Genomic DNA, 17,642 nt, shown 5'->3' with positions numbered 1-17,642 from the left:
AGTGATAAAGTATGTAAAATAAATTTAAAGTACTTAAAAATGAAAGACTTCATAATGGTAAACAAACAAAAATAATTGCATTAAAAGAAAATAAATTAATAAAAATTTATTATTTCATGATCAAATTTAATTATTTATTTTAATAGCCCATAAATTTGTATTTTTCACTTTCAAATACTGATTGAAAACTGTGCAGTGTAACAAATTCTTCAAACACATTTTTAAATCCTTAAAGCGAAATTTTCTCTGCATTTTAAGCTTTTCTATTTTATTTATAGCTCTGGTCAGAAAGGCAAATGTGTCGAGTTTTCTATAATAAGTAGTTTTCAAATGTAATTTTCTTTTCGGTTTTTATTTTCAAAACCTATTTGTAAAGTAAAAGCAATTTGATGCAATCACAGGTCATACCAAAGATTTAGTTATTAATTCTTTAATCGCATTCTCTATTCAATTTTTATTTAACATTTCAATTATGTTTCAGTAAAGAAGCTACACTTTTTTGTGAACATTTTAATTACTGCAGTGTCTAGAAATAAATTAATTAGCCTCATTAACTTAAGGTGTGAAAATTCAGTGACGGAAGCATTGTTGTTGTTGTTTTTTCGCAAACAAAATGATTTCAATTAATCTTGTCGCAAAAATATGAACCAACAAAAAATTGGCAAAATTAAAAAAGCCATTAAACGTAATCAAGCGATTTATTTTAATCAATCTAATATTTCTATTTGAGCTTCTTAATCTCAGTAATAAGCTGTGTGAGCTCATCAAGGTATTAAAGAATAAAGCTTTAATATGATACAAAAAATATCATGCAAATATCTTGAAAACATATGACTTTAAACGCATTTGGCTGCCTTTTTTAATAGCTGGGTATTAAAATGCTAGTAATTAGTTCGCAATTAGTAACTTTTTTGACTACTTAATTTTGTCTTTTTCTAAACAGTAATATATTTGACACTCATAAACATAGAAATATGCCAAGAATGCAATTAAGTGAACTTTCATAACCTTTATATATATATATATATATATATATATATATATATATATATATATATTTTTTTTTTTTTTTTTTTTTTTGTAATACAATAACTTGCGATTAAAAAAAAAAAACTTTTAAAAAGTATTTTCAATTAAACTTTTTAAGCTCAAGAAACTTAAATTTGTATCAAAGAACATATAAACAACACTTCAAATGCTAAGATAACATTTTGTATCAGAGAAAACTTAAAAAAACATGTCACTTTTTGATAAAAGAAATATATGATTGCTTAACCCAAAAAATGTTAAAAATTATTAAAACTATAATTTCTACGCTAAAAGCGCTCAAATTTGCTTTAAGAGATAAATTGGTTTATTTCCGCAACACTGAGATCCACATTTGATAAAAGAATTAATATATCCTTTTGTCAGCGATTTTTCACATGGGCATATAAAGGGTTAAAACATGCATACGTACCAATGTCTAACTTGTCATGTTGCGTGCAAGGTTCAAATACTCGTCAAATGTTTGCAAAATTGCATTTTTATGCAAATTATGCGTTTGTAATTACAACAAGTACAACAAACAAGCTCAACGTCTAATCAACTTTAAACAAAGTCATTGCAAGTGCAACAACGAAAGCAACAACAACAACATCAACAACTACCGAAAACAACAACAAAAATGCAGTTGGCGCTTTTAATTAAACTAACAAAAAAAAAAAAAAAAAATTGCAATCAAAATTGATTAACATATCACACACAGTGGCTTCAAATGCAATGCTCCCCATAACTTACAATTATTATACTTTACATGCATATATATCTGTATAGATGTATGTATGTATTTGTGTACAGTGCTCGTCAAGCGCATAATGACCAAGATGCAGTTGGATTGGGCTTGAAATTCGGTGCAAACCACAAATGCAGCAACAAAGCAAAGCGTGGAAAAGTGGCAAGTGTGAGGTTCTCGTGTGAGTTATGTCAGCAGCCAGTTGGAACAATCAGAAATTGTAGCTGCGCATAAATTACAAATGTCTTTTAAATATTTGCGGCCCAAGCAATATCGTGCTCATAATTAAATGAGTGGGAGCCGGATTGTGAGTGGCAGTTGTGTCGCATTCTTTTTTCTCGCTCTCTTTTTAATGATCTCATAATTAGATCTTAAATATGCGAATCGCGTAACCGTATTTACTCGTACATATATATAAAAGTCAGTTGAGGCAATGAATGTCAGAACAAAGAGAAACAGCTTCAGTCAAATACACTGAAGTGTATAATAGAAGTTAATAATAGATTTCTTTATGAGAATATCTTAAATATCACCTCACCTATCACCTTTATTTTGATTTTTGGCAAACCTTGCTCAGGGCACACAATGGATATTCTTTGAAACAAGAGGGGCTAAGCCTGTCAACGACTTCCTGGGAGTGTTTTAAGGAAGTCGCCTTTAAACTATTTATAAATTATTTTCTGACTGCTGACGACATAAACCCCCTCTAGTACCATTCCTTAGCTGCATTGTCACGTGACAGAGCAGAATGTTTTGAATCAATCCAATCATAATTTGTTAATTTATGAACGAACACGGTTGACGGTTTCGGGGTATATATAATCGCTTCTATTTGCATATAAAATTTATGGAATTTATTAAAGATACACTTTAAAGTTTTATTTGTGTTGCCAAATGTCGTATAAATAACTATTTAAGGAATAATGAGTAGTTTTTTAGCAGCCAATATTAAGGCATTCTTATAGGCAGGCGGACGAAGATATCTCTCTGTCTCTTTTTTTTAAACATGATGATTCTTTCTGTATGTTACATCTTTTTTTTTTGGAAATATATAACCATATCTACCTTAAAAGCTTCCAATATTTTTCAGGACGCATTTAAATATGTTGAACAATTTATAGTCAGCAACAGAATTTGAAAATATACAAACATCTTTTAGAGAAATTGTCTGTCTTTAATAATAATAATGCTTCATTATAGTTGCAATATTTTGAAAATTCATGAAATAATATTTATTTATGACTGCCAGAGTTTTCGGCTATCTAAATTTCAACATTGATAGCTAACATTATATAATTCTTTTAATTTTCTTAGGAATTTTACAATTAGTTACAATTAATTGTATGTTTTCTAAAGTTGAATTTGGAATAAGGGCGAAAATTTCTGGGTTGGTTGGGAAATAGGATCTGTGGTTGGAAGGCAATGACCAGAACTAGTAAATATAATGGATATTGTTAATGGTCAGATTAGTCAGATTTTTAGGCTTGTTACTCTTTTAGAATATTTAATGTCGGAATTTGTTTTCTGAAGCTTTGCTTGTACAAGGTTGTGTATTGGAGTTTATTTAAACTCTATTATCATTTCAATTAAGTTTACAAGAGGCTAAAGGCTTTTACAATGCATAAGATGCAGATATTTTATATATTTTACAAGAACAGTTTATTCATTAAGTACGAATAAACTAGAGAAAATTACACAAAATTGCACAAGTAAAAAAAACAGAATCTGAAATCAATCTATGCTTCCCATCAAATTATTTCACAACGATATGATTTTGTAGAAATTCAAGTTTAAAGACAAGACAAGACAAGACATTCATACAGTTAGATTTTAGAAGAATGAATAAATGCCCGTAAAACGTGTATTCCCCATAACCATTTGAGTAAAGAGTAGACAAATATGCTAATGCACAGTTAATATGATTATGTGAAATAACTTATTAAGCGATTGTTCTTAAGCAAAATTCATAAATTCAAGATCAGGTTAGCCAGATTGCTTTCACTTTAGAAATGAAATACCGACCTTTGAAATCATTTCAGTCTAACGGCTATAAGGCTAAGATTGTTTGAAAGATTTCAGCTGGAATTTAGAGCAAGCTATTGACTAATAATGTAATAATCTGTGGGAAAAGAAAAAATTAAATCGATCATTATGTTAGGTGTAAATTAAAAATTACACAAACACTCTTGAGTGCAACTTGGAGAAGCCCTAACATATACTTATCTTATAATTCACCTTTCGCTCACAATCCTTGATACACTTTAACGAACATTCATTACACACACACACACATTCACACACACACACACACATTCACACACATTTTCGTGACGCATCATTCGCAGCAATCAAAGCCGAACGAACAAAAAGGCAAGCAACCAGCAAATTACTTTACAAAATTGTAACATGCACAAATATGACCATAATTGTTTGCTATAATCCACCCGCTGCTCCAACAAAATATCGACCAGACCCAGACCAAGACTCGATTCAACTCGATTCGAGTCAACTCGACTCGACTGGGCCAGCAATGCAGTTGGCCTCTGAGTTGCAGTTGCAGTTGCATTGCTGGATGCACTCGGCCCGGCTCATAACTTGGCATTAGAGCAGCGGCTAAGCGTATGGCGATTGCTGCTGGTTAACCTCGTACATCTTGGCGCAAACAATAACAACAACAACCACAACAACCACACCGGGCCAATACAAAGGCATTTGACACACGTACATACATACTTAGTCTTACACATTGCTGTACACAAATGTGCAAAATAAAATCAAAAAGCATGGAAAATTTATTCGAAAAAAAGACAAACTTTGAACTAGAGATGAGCACGGCTAGTAAAACATCGTATGGGGTTTAAACAAATCTTAATTCCACGTAAGATACTCACTTAGACGTAAAGGTGTGAGCTTGAGTCCTGACCCCTCGTATAGCTTCGAGACGACTCCAAATTGTACTAAAAATGCGAAAAAAAATTTCTAAACGAAGCAAAATAAACATTCATTTTCCGAAGAAGATAACTTTGATTCGGTTCTATCGAAACTGTATCCAGAAACTCCCCAAATATATTGAATACTTATATTGCAATATATCTGTCTGATAAATAGTCATGAAATTGATTATGTTTATTTCAATTTTGTCATTTGTGGAAAACGTCAGTTTTCTTTATCACTTTTCTACTAAGAAAGTAGTGGCAAATTGCATTTATAACAGAAGACAAATAAAAATTGTTCTTCAATTCACAGAGTAATGTCGGTAATGTCAATGTCGGATATCTTGTTTAAGGTTATTAATATAATCACTACTATAAACACTTTTGAATAATAAATATTAATTTGACACAATTTAAGCCAAGCTTAGGCTCCTTTAAGACTCAAAAGCGAGTGGTTTGCATCATAAGTTTTGAAACTACTACCAACTTATCGTTTGAATACATTTGAGGAAACAATGAATGCAGTTTGTTTTGTATTCATTCTTAAAGAATAAAAAGTTTTAAGTTTTAATATTCTCCAACATTTGAAGGCGCTTTTTGCTAATATTTTAGTTTGAATTTTTAACTTTAACACAATTCAGCATTCCAGCTCATACCGATCGCACTATGCGTTGTTATTTTTCGTGGTTCAACTTTCCACAAGGAAACCTCAATAAATTAGACATTAAGAAAAATTGCTATAAACAACGAACGCAGTTTATTTTGTAGTCCTTCTCAGAGTAAACATAAAAACCAAAACTTGAGAACAAATTAGAGCATCCTAGCTAAACTGCACTCTTTTGTATTCTATATTGCAAGTTTATACGATTAAGCAAACCATTCAAGTTGAATTTACTTCAATTTATGCCTTTATATATAACTTTTATATGGTTTGGAAAAAGATTTATTTCATTGCGATTCTCTTCCAAATTTTTTAACAAAATGCTGGAGTAAAGATTTCAATACTATTGTCTCGCTCTTCTCATTTATTCAAGATCGTTTTATCAATGTCACATCAGAGATAGACATATTTAATTAGGTGCAGCTTCAGTTTTTACAAAGAAGTCGCTTTATTGATTTTATTTATCAATGTCTTCTTAAATTAGGAAACTGTTATAAATGTTAATGGCAAAAATCGGATGCTGTACACATTAAACTCAATTAAAGCAACTGTTTTAAGTAATTTATTTAGCACACATTAACGTGACGAAGATTTCAAAAAGACAGCAGAAGAGATCTATTTTATCTTTAAACAGTGTGCAATTATTCAACTGTATTATTTACAAAATTGACATTTTTTCCTTATTTATCCTAGAAATGCTTTAGGCAGATCTAGGCAACTTATCTGCACCTTTAAGAACTTATTTCACTTCATTTATTTTCCACGTCACAACCATCATGACAGAACGCATGATTGAACAAATTTAAATGCTACCATATAATTTAATAAATGTCCTTCTTAGGACAGATTTTAAGTAAAGAATAAAGATTTATATAAACAAAAAGAATGCACAAAATTCATTAAAATTTCTCAGCTCAAACAACATATACCAATAAATGTTCGCCCTGCGTTTCTAGCCATTTCTCTCAAAAGTCCGCATCGTATTCGAAATCGACAATTCGACCCATGCCCATCTCTAACTTTGAACTGTAGAGGTGGAACCGCGGTGGCAGCGTTGGTGCGGATTAAGCACAAAATGACTTAACTAATACATGAGCAGGTTGTGGGGCTGCTTGCCAGCCAAGAAACGCCGAGCATCTCATTCGATCCAACGAGTTCGTGTAATCAATGCAATTTAGTCGGAGCCAACAGCTATGTCAAGAATGTGGTGCATAGGTCGCATGTGAAACACATTCATTCGACTTGATGTGTGAAATGTGTATGGCAGCAGCTATATAGTCGTTGGTTGTGCAATATAGTCGGGCATTTGTATTGCAAATTGTACGTTGCGGGGCATTGAAGCGTTAAGTTGCTCAAAAGTACCGAATACATAAATACAATGCTCTAAGGTGTTCTAATGGATTGACTGTAAATACATGCCGTTTTTTAACATACTACTCGTATATAGATCTTGCTCCGCCGATAGCCACAGCCAATTATACAAGCAACTCAGTTAAAAGTGGCATTAAGGCAGCAACTGCATGTTCGACTATATCTTAATGTGTTTGATCTTCTCGCTCTGCACATTACAACAGTTAACCGACTATCTAGGTACTTAGCTTTTCAATCTGCTACACATCGCTGGGCTCTCAAAGAACGCGTCAATCGAAAGCGAAAACGTTTTGATTCTCCATTTACGTATTACCTTCAACTGCGGGCCAGTTTCTACTAAATGTCTAATTAACAAAATCGTGTAAGAATTTGAAAGCTGTGTGTTTTCTGAAACTTACGAGTATATGTACATAGAGCCAATGAAGATATTAGAAGTTATGACAGATCGACTTTTTAAATGGGATGTTTTTTAGATTTTCAATTTAAATTTATTCTTTCCTTTAAAAATGTTTATATTAAACACATCATTAGGGATTTGCTGAGAAATCAATAATCATTGTAAATTATAATGTTTAGTAACTATTAAGTTTCGGAAAAGGTTTCACCGAGTTTAAAACAGAACTTAATATTATATCGGTAGTATCTTTTGTACCGATAGCGCTAACTCAGTGTTGCCTGGTGTGCGATAACTCGGCTTATATTTATTCGATTGTCTTGAAATTAAGACGGAATGTCATTAAAATATGTAATTATATTTATTTTTTAAGGCACTTTGTATTAATTCTTAAAATATTACTAAGAACAAAGATTTAGAAAAGATAAAAGGATTGGTTGAATTACAAGTAGACTTTTTCATTTTACCTTTATTTAAGATATGTCTTTAATGGGACTATTAAAGACTTTCGTATTAAAATTATACTAAGTCTCTACTTCTTTAGGCTAGGTTCAGGGGTTAGAGTCTCTTTAAACGTTGGTGTTGTCTGTTGGCGAACAGTTTTATATCCAAGATCTGATCAGAGCGCCTTGGCTATACCCTGATAGATAAATCAAATTTAATACTGAAATACTTTCTTTTAAATATGGTTATTATGTAACTCTCATTATTTATGATTTCTTTGTTTCCTATATATTTACAATATTAATAAATAATAATACTTAGTATTAGAGTATTATTTTCTTATTATAATATATTCTTAATTTTCATTTAAGTAGCCCCTAATGACATTGCATTGTTCATCTCTGTTATTTAATAGTTATTATCTATATGTTGTCAACTAATTTAAAATAGTTTCAATCTGTGAATGGGCGATAATACTTATTTCTCTTTTGCTTTTTGCATTCCCAAAATATTGAGCGCAGGTGTAAATCTAAACAGTAAGCAATTTATGGAGATAATTAATTACACATTATTTATTAAACATTCGAGACATTTGTTTAACCTTCTAACACGCTACACATTCTTCAACTCACCAAAGCTTTTAATACAACCAGCACAAAATAAATATTTTGTTACACCCCTCATCATAACTAAGAAATAAATTGGTGTAAAACGAGTTTCTTATATTCTACTATTTAGTTGCACCCGTTTGTTCTACAAAGCACCCTCATCACAATTAGGTAATAAATTGGTAGACAACAAGGTTCTTCTCAGCAGTGCTCGAGAAACCATCAAAACAACGTCGATTCTCATTAGATAGCAGCCACAAACATTGACAGAAGGTTAGCATTATGACCTTTTTTGAAGCTTAGCTAGCATTTTTCACACAACCACCAGTACTAGCACCGCCAACACCACAACCACTGACCTTAGCAAATATCTAAGCATCTTAACTAAAATATCAACGCCACCAGCAATGCTATTAATAACCGAGATCTAAAAAGATTTTGCGCAGTGCAGCCATCACAGTACAAGAAAAAAGAAACCGTTGTATGAGTATTGCAGCCCATTAAGCCGCACAATGGGCCCACCGACCGAATAGTGGCTGCCGGGCTGCCCGACTGCCTGACTGCCTGACTTGCTACCCATTAATAGGCAGATACCCGAACCGTAAAAGCGCCTCCTCTTCTTTTTTGGGGGCGCGCTCATTTGCAACAGAGTCGCGCCAGCAAAGCAACTGAAGCAGCGTGCGAGGCACAGCTGGAATGTGGCCATTTTTTTTTTTTGGGGCATGGAACGAAACGAAAACAAAAGTGAAAAGGTCAGCAGCAGCCACTTGGGCGCTCAAATGGCCTGGCTGAGCAAGTCAGTCGGGCAACCAAACAGGCAACCAAGTGTAGCCAAGAAACGTAGACGATTTGCGCTGGAAAATACACTTCCGCCAAGTCCCAAAGCTTTTGTGTGTGGTTTGTAACGCAGAGATGGAAACTAAGTCTAATCAACTTATTAATTGAATGAAGATTTTTATGGGCCAATCTATTTGCATAGCATGCTATCCACCTAAAGATTTATTCATCTATCACTCTATCTCTCTAACATCTTCAAATTCTTTCATCTTTCGCTCTATCTCTCTATTATCTTCAAATTCTTTCATCTTTCGCTCTATCTCTCTTATATCTTCAAATTCTTTCATCTATAGTATCTGTTTCATCATCTAACTTATTATTACAACGAGGTTGGGAACATCATTGATAAACCCTATTATCCATCTTAATGTTGATCCATCTATCCTACTACTTTTCTACTTTAATTATTTGTAGCTGGATAGTAATATGAACAGATGGGAATATCTTTTTGTCCAAATCCTTTTATCCGTCATAATATTCTTTCATCTGTCAGTTTATCTATGTAACGAACCTATTATTATAATGAAGTTGGCCAAATCTATTTGCAAACTTGATAAAAAATTATGATCACAACAATTAACCAGCTGTCGTATTCATTAAACATCCTAGTTACCTGTCCCAGTTACCTATCTGTCTACTCACCGTCTATTCATATACATCTACCTATCATCTATATACACAACTATCAATTCATATAATTCTTTTATCTTTTTAATCCACTATTTAATATTTATAGTTTTGTTTTTGGTTGATTTACTTAATATTTGTCTATTATTCATCTCTTATTGGCTAAACAAATGTCCGCTTACTAACTCGTTTATTTCTAGACATAACTCGTTTTTACTGACGCAACTGTAATTTTCTGTACAAGCGGCAGTAATCGAAAGATATAATTGGAAAATCTGCATTAGAATAGGCGTCGGTTACTTGAGAATTCATATTCGATCAAAATCTTCAATTTATATCTACATATGTACTTGTAGGGTCTTCTCCCAGTTCAGTCACTCTCCAGATAGAATTGCTAATAATTACAAGTATTATATCTGAAATCTTACTCTTCTTTAAGGTGCTTATTGGCTTTCTTCTTCTCAAGACCATGGTTCGGACCCTAATAGTAATAAAATATTTATTGCTGCATGAATGAAAACAAATCTATAATTGACAGTTCAACTATTTAGCAAAAGGTTTCGATAATCGATGTTCCTTTGAAACGTACAGAAACCATTATAAATAATAGCAAAAAAATTTTTTTTTCTTTTCATTTTTTTTGTATGTATGTATGTATTTAAAGCAAAAACTTTTATAAAACCACTTTATCAAGCAACCTACTTTTTTTAATATTTTGAAATGGTTGACAATATTGTGAGCTATTGAGTTTGAATGTAGGATTATTGGATTAGATTGATTTGATTATTTGTACCAGAATATATGAATACCAGAATATAATAAAATTATAAAAATAATCAGAAAAGTAAAGAGGTAGCTGTCAAAGAAGGATCCTCCCAAACTGTTTATTAAAAAAAAATATGCTACTATGTACTACTATATACAAGTAGTACTAAAAATATACTTTAAAGCAATTTAGTCATTTAATATATTCATGCCCCTCGGATAAATTCCTGAGAGTATGTGCGCTTCGGCGCTGTGAGCTTTGAATTCTTTTTCCCGTTTTTTTTTCTCGCATCAATTTTTTGTATTTTTCCGGCTAACAAGTTGCGCTTGCGCATACACTTGGCACCCAGCTTACTTGGTCTGCTGTGGAGTTGTTGTACGTTGTTGTTGTTGTTGTTGTCTTCTATTGCCCAATGTATTCGCATTTTAATTTTTCTAAACTATTGGCTAATACTTTTGGGGCTTCAAATACAATCTTATTAAAAGCAACGACCACAGCGACGACAACACAGCTGGGAAAAAATGTTTATATCACTTGTACGTACTTATTGCTACCAGTATTTTATTTTATTATATTTTCTGTGTAACCAGCAACTTGTACTCTTTTTTGGGGTAATTTGAAGACGCTACGCGCGGTTTTTGTGGTTGGGCAGCATTATTATTATTATTAGCAGCAGCAGCAGCAGCGGCAGCTGGCATTTGTTTAAGATACAATGCGCATAGTTTTTATATTTTTTAAAGGCCTTTGTAATTAATGGACTATGAAATTAGGCGTAGAAAACATGAAAATAATTGAAGAAGCAACTGGATTGGGCGATTGTGGCAACCAACAGTGGCAACAACGGCTGATGCTGCGACAACTTTCAAATGGGGAAAGAAAATTGACAGCGAGTACTTTCATTTTATCAACATTATTTGCAATTCGATTGCCTTTCAAATACAACTTTTGACTTTTGCTCTCACATGCCACACAACAACTAACTGAAATTTATTTAAAGGAGCTCAAACGAAAATTGCACACAATTAAGAGACGCGGCACGGAGCATCATCATCCACAGCAACAACAACAACAATAACAGCAACAAAGTTGCCCTAAACAAGCATTTGCTTAGCATTTTGCTAGACTTGATGAGCCCGATGTGAAACTGACATTAGCAAATACTAGCGCAGAGAGTTGGGCGAACAACAATAGCAATTTACTTGCCAGATATAAAATTGCAACCGATTGCAATGCTTATGTAACTTTTGCGCAGCCAACAGGCGCGTCAACAACAACAACAACAACAGCAACAGCAATCACAACAAAGACAATCCATTGACATTTTGGCAGCTATATAGAAGAGCAGTAGGATTGAAGTCTTGGAGCAATTGCACAAAAGGTGAACCGAGACGAATCATGAGCGGCTCGAAGGCGCGTCTCGAAGATGCCACCAGCTTAAGCATGACTAATGAGGCAGCAGCAACTGTGGCAGCAACAAACGGATTAAGACGTCAGCCCACAAAATATCCACATGGCCTCAACATAACAGTACAAACGTTGGCCAATAAACATGCCGATGCTGATGATGTTGCTGCTGATGCCGATGCCGATGTCGATGCTATGGCTGCTTTCGATGATTACTCGCGTGCCTCAACGTTGCGCAGTGACGTCACTGCGTGCTGGAGTGAAACACAAAAATATAAAATCAACATGATGGGCAGTTCCGAAACATTGGCCGAGCTACAGGTACGCCGCTATAAGTATCCACTGACAGCCAATTATTATTTAAACGCTGCTGCCGGTGGTGCGGGCGGTGGCGGCGGCGGCGGCGTTGGAGGGCAGAAGCCAACGCCACGCTTGCTGCTCGCTTATGTGAGGCACGCTTGTCGCTGGAAATATATGCGCTGGCCCATCATATTTCTGGCCAGCGTACTGCTCTTCTTCGGGCTCATCACCTATTGCCTCTGGCTGCACGATGTGAGTGTGGCACGTGCGCGCTATTTACAAAGGCGCTTTGAGGCAAGCAGCACCACGACCAGCAGACCAGCCACAACAACAACCACATCAACAATGGAGCACGATGCGGAAATGCAGGGCATCGGCACGGGCACGGGCACAGAAATAATGACAACGTCAACGACGGCGGCGGGTACCACCACCGACAATGGCAACGTCTTACTGGAATCCACACGACTCAGAGCTGTAGGCGCCAGGAATAGGCAACGACTTCAACAGCAGCAACAACAACAGTCAAGCACTGAGCCAACGCTGGAGCTGAGCGTCGAGGATGAGGACTATGATGATGCCCTGCAGCCAGCGGATAGCATACGCTTCACGTCGGGGCACCAGAACAGCTTTGGGGTTCCCATAGAGCATGACACGCGCATGCTGCAGCTGCTCAAAGATGTAAGTATTACTGACTATAAGAATATTAATAAACATTCTAAAAGGTTTAAATTATTTCTAAGTAGACCAACATTTTGTGTTGACGTGCATAAATTCTAGACATTTGGAAACTATTATAACCTTTAATTTCTTCTCCCATCTCGAAACTCTGACTTCAAAAATATTTTGGAATATTTTTCTAAATACTAACTACTACTAAATCATTTTTTAATGCACAATTTCTTTAGTGGTTCTGATATACTGCAGAACATTATAAATATACAGTCATGTGTGTGAAAAATAGGGACACTTGCATTGAAAAAGTTCAATCATGCTCATTAACTTGGCCTTACTTGCTGGAACGTAAATGCAGTAAAGCACTGTCATCAGAAATAAATATTTATTTGTGCAACAACAAAGCATGAAAACCAAAAGGAAACACTTGGACGAAAGGCAAACATATTTCAAATTCTACATAAAAGTGTTCGAATTTGCGAGACAGAACCCGTTCGTACTACATATTCCTAAGAGATTAATGAATAATAATTAGAAAGCAAAGGTAACCAGAATTGGCGTCACGTTAGTGATCGGATGATACTACATGCAACCTTTATTATCCTGCCAGTGGCACTTCACATTTCCGAAAACTAGCGAACACAGCATTCAAGTTGCAAAATACCGTCAAATAAAATGTTAAATTCTATGCAATGCAGCTTTCTGGCAGTTATTAAATCAAAAGCTTTGCAACCAAAATATTAAATCATAAAAATGTATATTACAAATTAATATCATTCAAACAATTGTATAAAAAGCTTCTTTTATAGAAATTAGGAATAGCTTTTCAAGATTTTCAAGCGGTATCAAAACATTAATTTGAAATCAGTGGAACCATTTGTTTACTGTGTATTTTAATGAAATACCGCGACATTTGTGTCCATAATACTTTTCACATGAAAAACAGAACAACAAATATTTGGCATTCAGGTTATTTAAACATTATATACTGTATTTATCGCCAATGTCGTTTTCCAATTTCGAATCAAATGTTTACTAAATGCTCAACTATTTAGAATATGAATATAAATTTATAAATACAACAAATATATACTTTTAAGTGGAAACCACCAAAAATCTATGAAAGATTAAAAGGATGTAAGGGTTGCGCTTAAACTATTGAAGTATTTTATAACCAGTTTAAATTAAATATACCCTAACTTCTGTCTCAAAAGCTATTGTTTGATTTGCTTATGTCGACCACTGCTAGTTATAACAGATGATATATTAAGATTGTGTTATTTACCTTTAAAAGTGAACACAAATCAGAAAATCAACAAAATTTCCAATTTTCTTAATTAGTGTTAATTAGTGTTAGTTACCAGCTCAGATTGTCTTTTATAGATTTTATAATTCACTAATTTATAAATTTATCTTGCTTTCAATTAAGTAATTAACTACCTCTCTAACAAATAATGCATTTATTAAATAATATTGCATTTCTTTCCAAGACGGTTGCAAAGAATATTTCCTCCTTGTATTTATCAATCGTAAAGTTCTTATCAGATAAATGAAATGACTTTTTGGTTTTCAGAATTCCATTGAAGAAACAACACAATGAAACGTTTTCTCTCTTTTTTTTTTAATCTATTATAAATAGATATAATTTAATTAGTCGCTAGAGATTGTATTTAAATAACTTTGAATACGAATCCCGTATAGAGAGAAAAGACCAAACACCGGTCTTTTCTAAAGTTGACTCAGCCTTTCGAAAATTTATGTTGTGGTTGTAAAGAAATGGTCCATAACCAATATCAATAATTGTAGCAAAGTTGTTAAATAAAATTCAATCGCAAAATGAAAAGGTGGGAAATGGGGAACTTTGTGAAAATTGATTACTCGGAAAATCAGAGGAATATCTTGTAACAATTTTCTTACACTTTTATCTATTTCTTCAGTTACTCTCCAAGCAAACGACAACAACATCACCAACAACAACAACAACGACACCCGCAAGCAATGTGCGCCCCTTGACGCGCGTGTCACCCACGCTGCCTCCACCGTCTCCGGCTGGCGGGAAGCCGACAGCTTCCATGACCACCACAATGTCTAGCAGCGCGGCTGGTGGTGGCGGCAACAACGGCAACGGCAACAACGGCAACAGCGGTCTCTGCTACTCCACCACGTTGCCAATGTGCCGTGGCGTGTTGGACTACGATTTGACCTATAATGAGAGTGCGGCGCCACGGGACTCCTTGGCCATGGCCGCCTACGAGCAGCTAATTAATGCCAACTGCTCAGCGCGCTCTGTAGAGTTTATTTGCGCCGCTCTGGAGCCCGAATGTCGACCCTCGCATATTGGCCAACTGCCGCCGTGTCGGCGCATTTGTAAAGGTAATGAACGATTGCGCTACAGGAAGCAAGTGCCATTAATCTGAGCTGCACGATCTATGTGTTGTGTATTGTACTTTTCCTTTCACCTCACAGCCATACTGGAGGCCTGTTCCATTGTCATTGCCGGCTCGGATCCTCTCACTGAGCTCTTCGACTGCAATTTGTATCCGGATGCGCATGAGGTGAACAAATGTGAGGATCCGACACGACGACGTGACTACTGCTATGATAACGAGTTTGAATGCGAGGATGGCTCCTGCATTCCACAGCAGTGGCAGTGTGATAACATCAAGGATTGCACGGGTGGGGAGGATGAGGTGCAGTGTCTGGTGTGCGAACAGCAGGACGAGTTCCGTTGCCGCTCCAATGAGAAGTGTGTGCCGGATTCAGTGCGTTGCGATTTGAATTTCGATTGCTTCGATGGCAGCGATGAAGAGGATTGTGACGACTATGGCTCCGGCGAGACAGCGCCATTTGATGAGGCCGAGCTGAATGCATTTCCCCGAATATTTTCCTATGCCAGTTTTTTGTCACCCAATCAAACAGATGAGAAGCTATACACTTATATTACTGCGACCACAGATGAGGAGGCAGGCACGGAGACCAAGTATCAGGTGCATCGAGTAGCGGCGCCGAACACCAATAGCACTGTCGACGAGACCCCCGCCCCAGGTGCTCCCAAGGGTTTTGGTAAGCTTCTCAAATATTTATGGATGTTTTCCTAACTCTACTTTGCTCCATGACAGTGAATTTTCGCGACAGCAAGGAGATCATGATGACCAGCGATTCGGAGAACAAATTCAAATACTCGGCCCAACGCGCCAATCGTACTTCGAGCAAGTTCAGCATCAGTTCGACGCCGCTGCGTACCGCTGCCTCTGCGCAGGCGCAGCAACGGGTTGTAGCAAGTACTGTGGCCACGCCCACACGCACTAGCACCAGCCATAGAACTCTGAAGACCTGTGCGCCACACGAGCTGCGTTGTGTGAGTGGCAAGTGCATTACGGTCAGTCAGCTGTGTGATAAGGTGAGATAAAGCTAATACTATCGAATACTTATCGAATGGAGAAAAATGCGTTTGAGTATAGGCGGCAGAATTTCACAATGAATCTAATCTTCATATCAAATATCTATCAGATAGTACCAGTATGCCTAAAATACGGTTGAATTTAACGATTATCAACAGTCAGAAAAAGTCTTCTAGTGCCCAACTAATAATAAACACACATACATGCTTGCTTAACTTGAACATTTACTTAGTATAACGAATAATAATCTAATATGTATAGAATACTTATCAGCGACATACCAGATAACTATCAAAAGAACTAGATGAGCATAAATGATATTGAAGATCTCTTAAATATTATTTTGCAATCGAATATTCATAGAAAAATGATCGAATATGAAATTAACCACACCAATCAAATAATTGGAGTAATTATTCTAATTGCATTACAACAAAAAGTTTCCTCTAGTATAACCGGCATTTGGCAAACTTTTCACGAACAGATCTCTTAAATATTATTTTGCTATCGAATATTCATAGAAAAATGATCGAATACGGCTTTAGATGTGACCAATCAAATAATTATAGTAACTCTTCTACTCTAATTGGTGTCGTTACAACAAAAAGTTGCCTCTAGTAGAACAACAATTTGGCAAACTTTTCATGAAAAGATTTTTCAAAGTTAAACTCAAATAAAACGTTCTTGTAAGATACAGGGAAGCATATAGATATTAACTTTTCACTTAATTGTTTCTTAAATTTCAAACAATTGTGAAAAAGTCACAAAATTTGAACACTAGTATTTAAGATTTTCCACTCTTTTTCCCTCGTTTTGTCTTAGCAAATTGATTGTCCCGATGCTGCCGATGAACTAATGTGTGTCTATAGGGATCGTTTGAACGCTAGACGTGGCCTTAATGCAACCACCACAAGTAGCAGCACCACAACCACGCCTGCAACCACAACTAGCACAACAACAACGACTACCACAAGACGCACAGTACGCACCACAATTAATCGAAGTCGAAAACCCAAAACCTAGGCAAATGCGGTGCCTTAGAAAAAATGCATATGATGTACATTGTATCTATTATTTATGTATTCGCTTATACTCTGTATTCTTCATACCTTCTACTCATTTCTTTTGTATGTATGCTATAAAAAAAAACCCCTTGGCTAGTTAAGTTGTTAGTAGATTATTTGACTCTGTGTATATGTAAATGTACTTGTATCTTAGCATGGAAATAAATTAAGCAGCCGATGTGAAAAAAAAAACAAAAGCAAAACAATGCCATGATTAACCCTGATCCATTACGTTATAGAAATTAACGGGTAAGTTATGTCACCACTACAATTTTGGCTGTCAACCCATCAAATTACATTTGTTACACATAAAATCTAAACTCTTGTGCCAACAACTTTCAAAACCCATAAAAAATGGACAAAACTTTTCACACAAATGGGTC

The 17,642-nt window shown here is 35.2% G+C and overlaps 1 protein-coding gene across 1 annotated transcript; it reads left to right on the top strand.

Annotated features, from left to right (window-relative positions):
• The first annotated feature begins 11,810 nt into the window (after nucleotides 1-11,810).
• LOC115631243 (mucin-5AC) lies at nucleotides 11,811-17,218 on the top strand. The gene is made up of 6 exons (XM_030527953.1): nucleotides 11,811-12,484; nucleotides 12,614-12,800; nucleotides 14,732-15,167; nucleotides 15,261-15,857; nucleotides 15,914-16,194; nucleotides 17,018-17,218. The coding sequence occupies exons 1-6, from the start codon at nucleotides 11,811-11,813 to the stop codon at nucleotides 17,216-17,218; spliced, it is 2,376 nt and encodes a 791-aa protein (XP_030383813.1).
• The last annotated feature ends 424 nt before the right edge of the window (nucleotides 17,219-17,642 follow it).

Source organism: Scaptodrosophila lebanonensis, unplaced genomic scaffold (assembly GCF_003285725.1).
Source record: "Scaptodrosophila lebanonensis strain 11010-0011.00,11010-0021.00 unplaced genomic scaffold, SlebRS2 tig00001412-arrow-pilon, whole genome shotgun sequence".
Lineage (NCBI taxonomy): Eukaryota > Metazoa > Arthropoda > Insecta > Diptera > Drosophilidae > Scaptodrosophila > Scaptodrosophila lebanonensis.
Note: the sequence above shows the minus strand (reverse complement) of the source record. Positions and strands in the feature narration are given on the sequence as shown.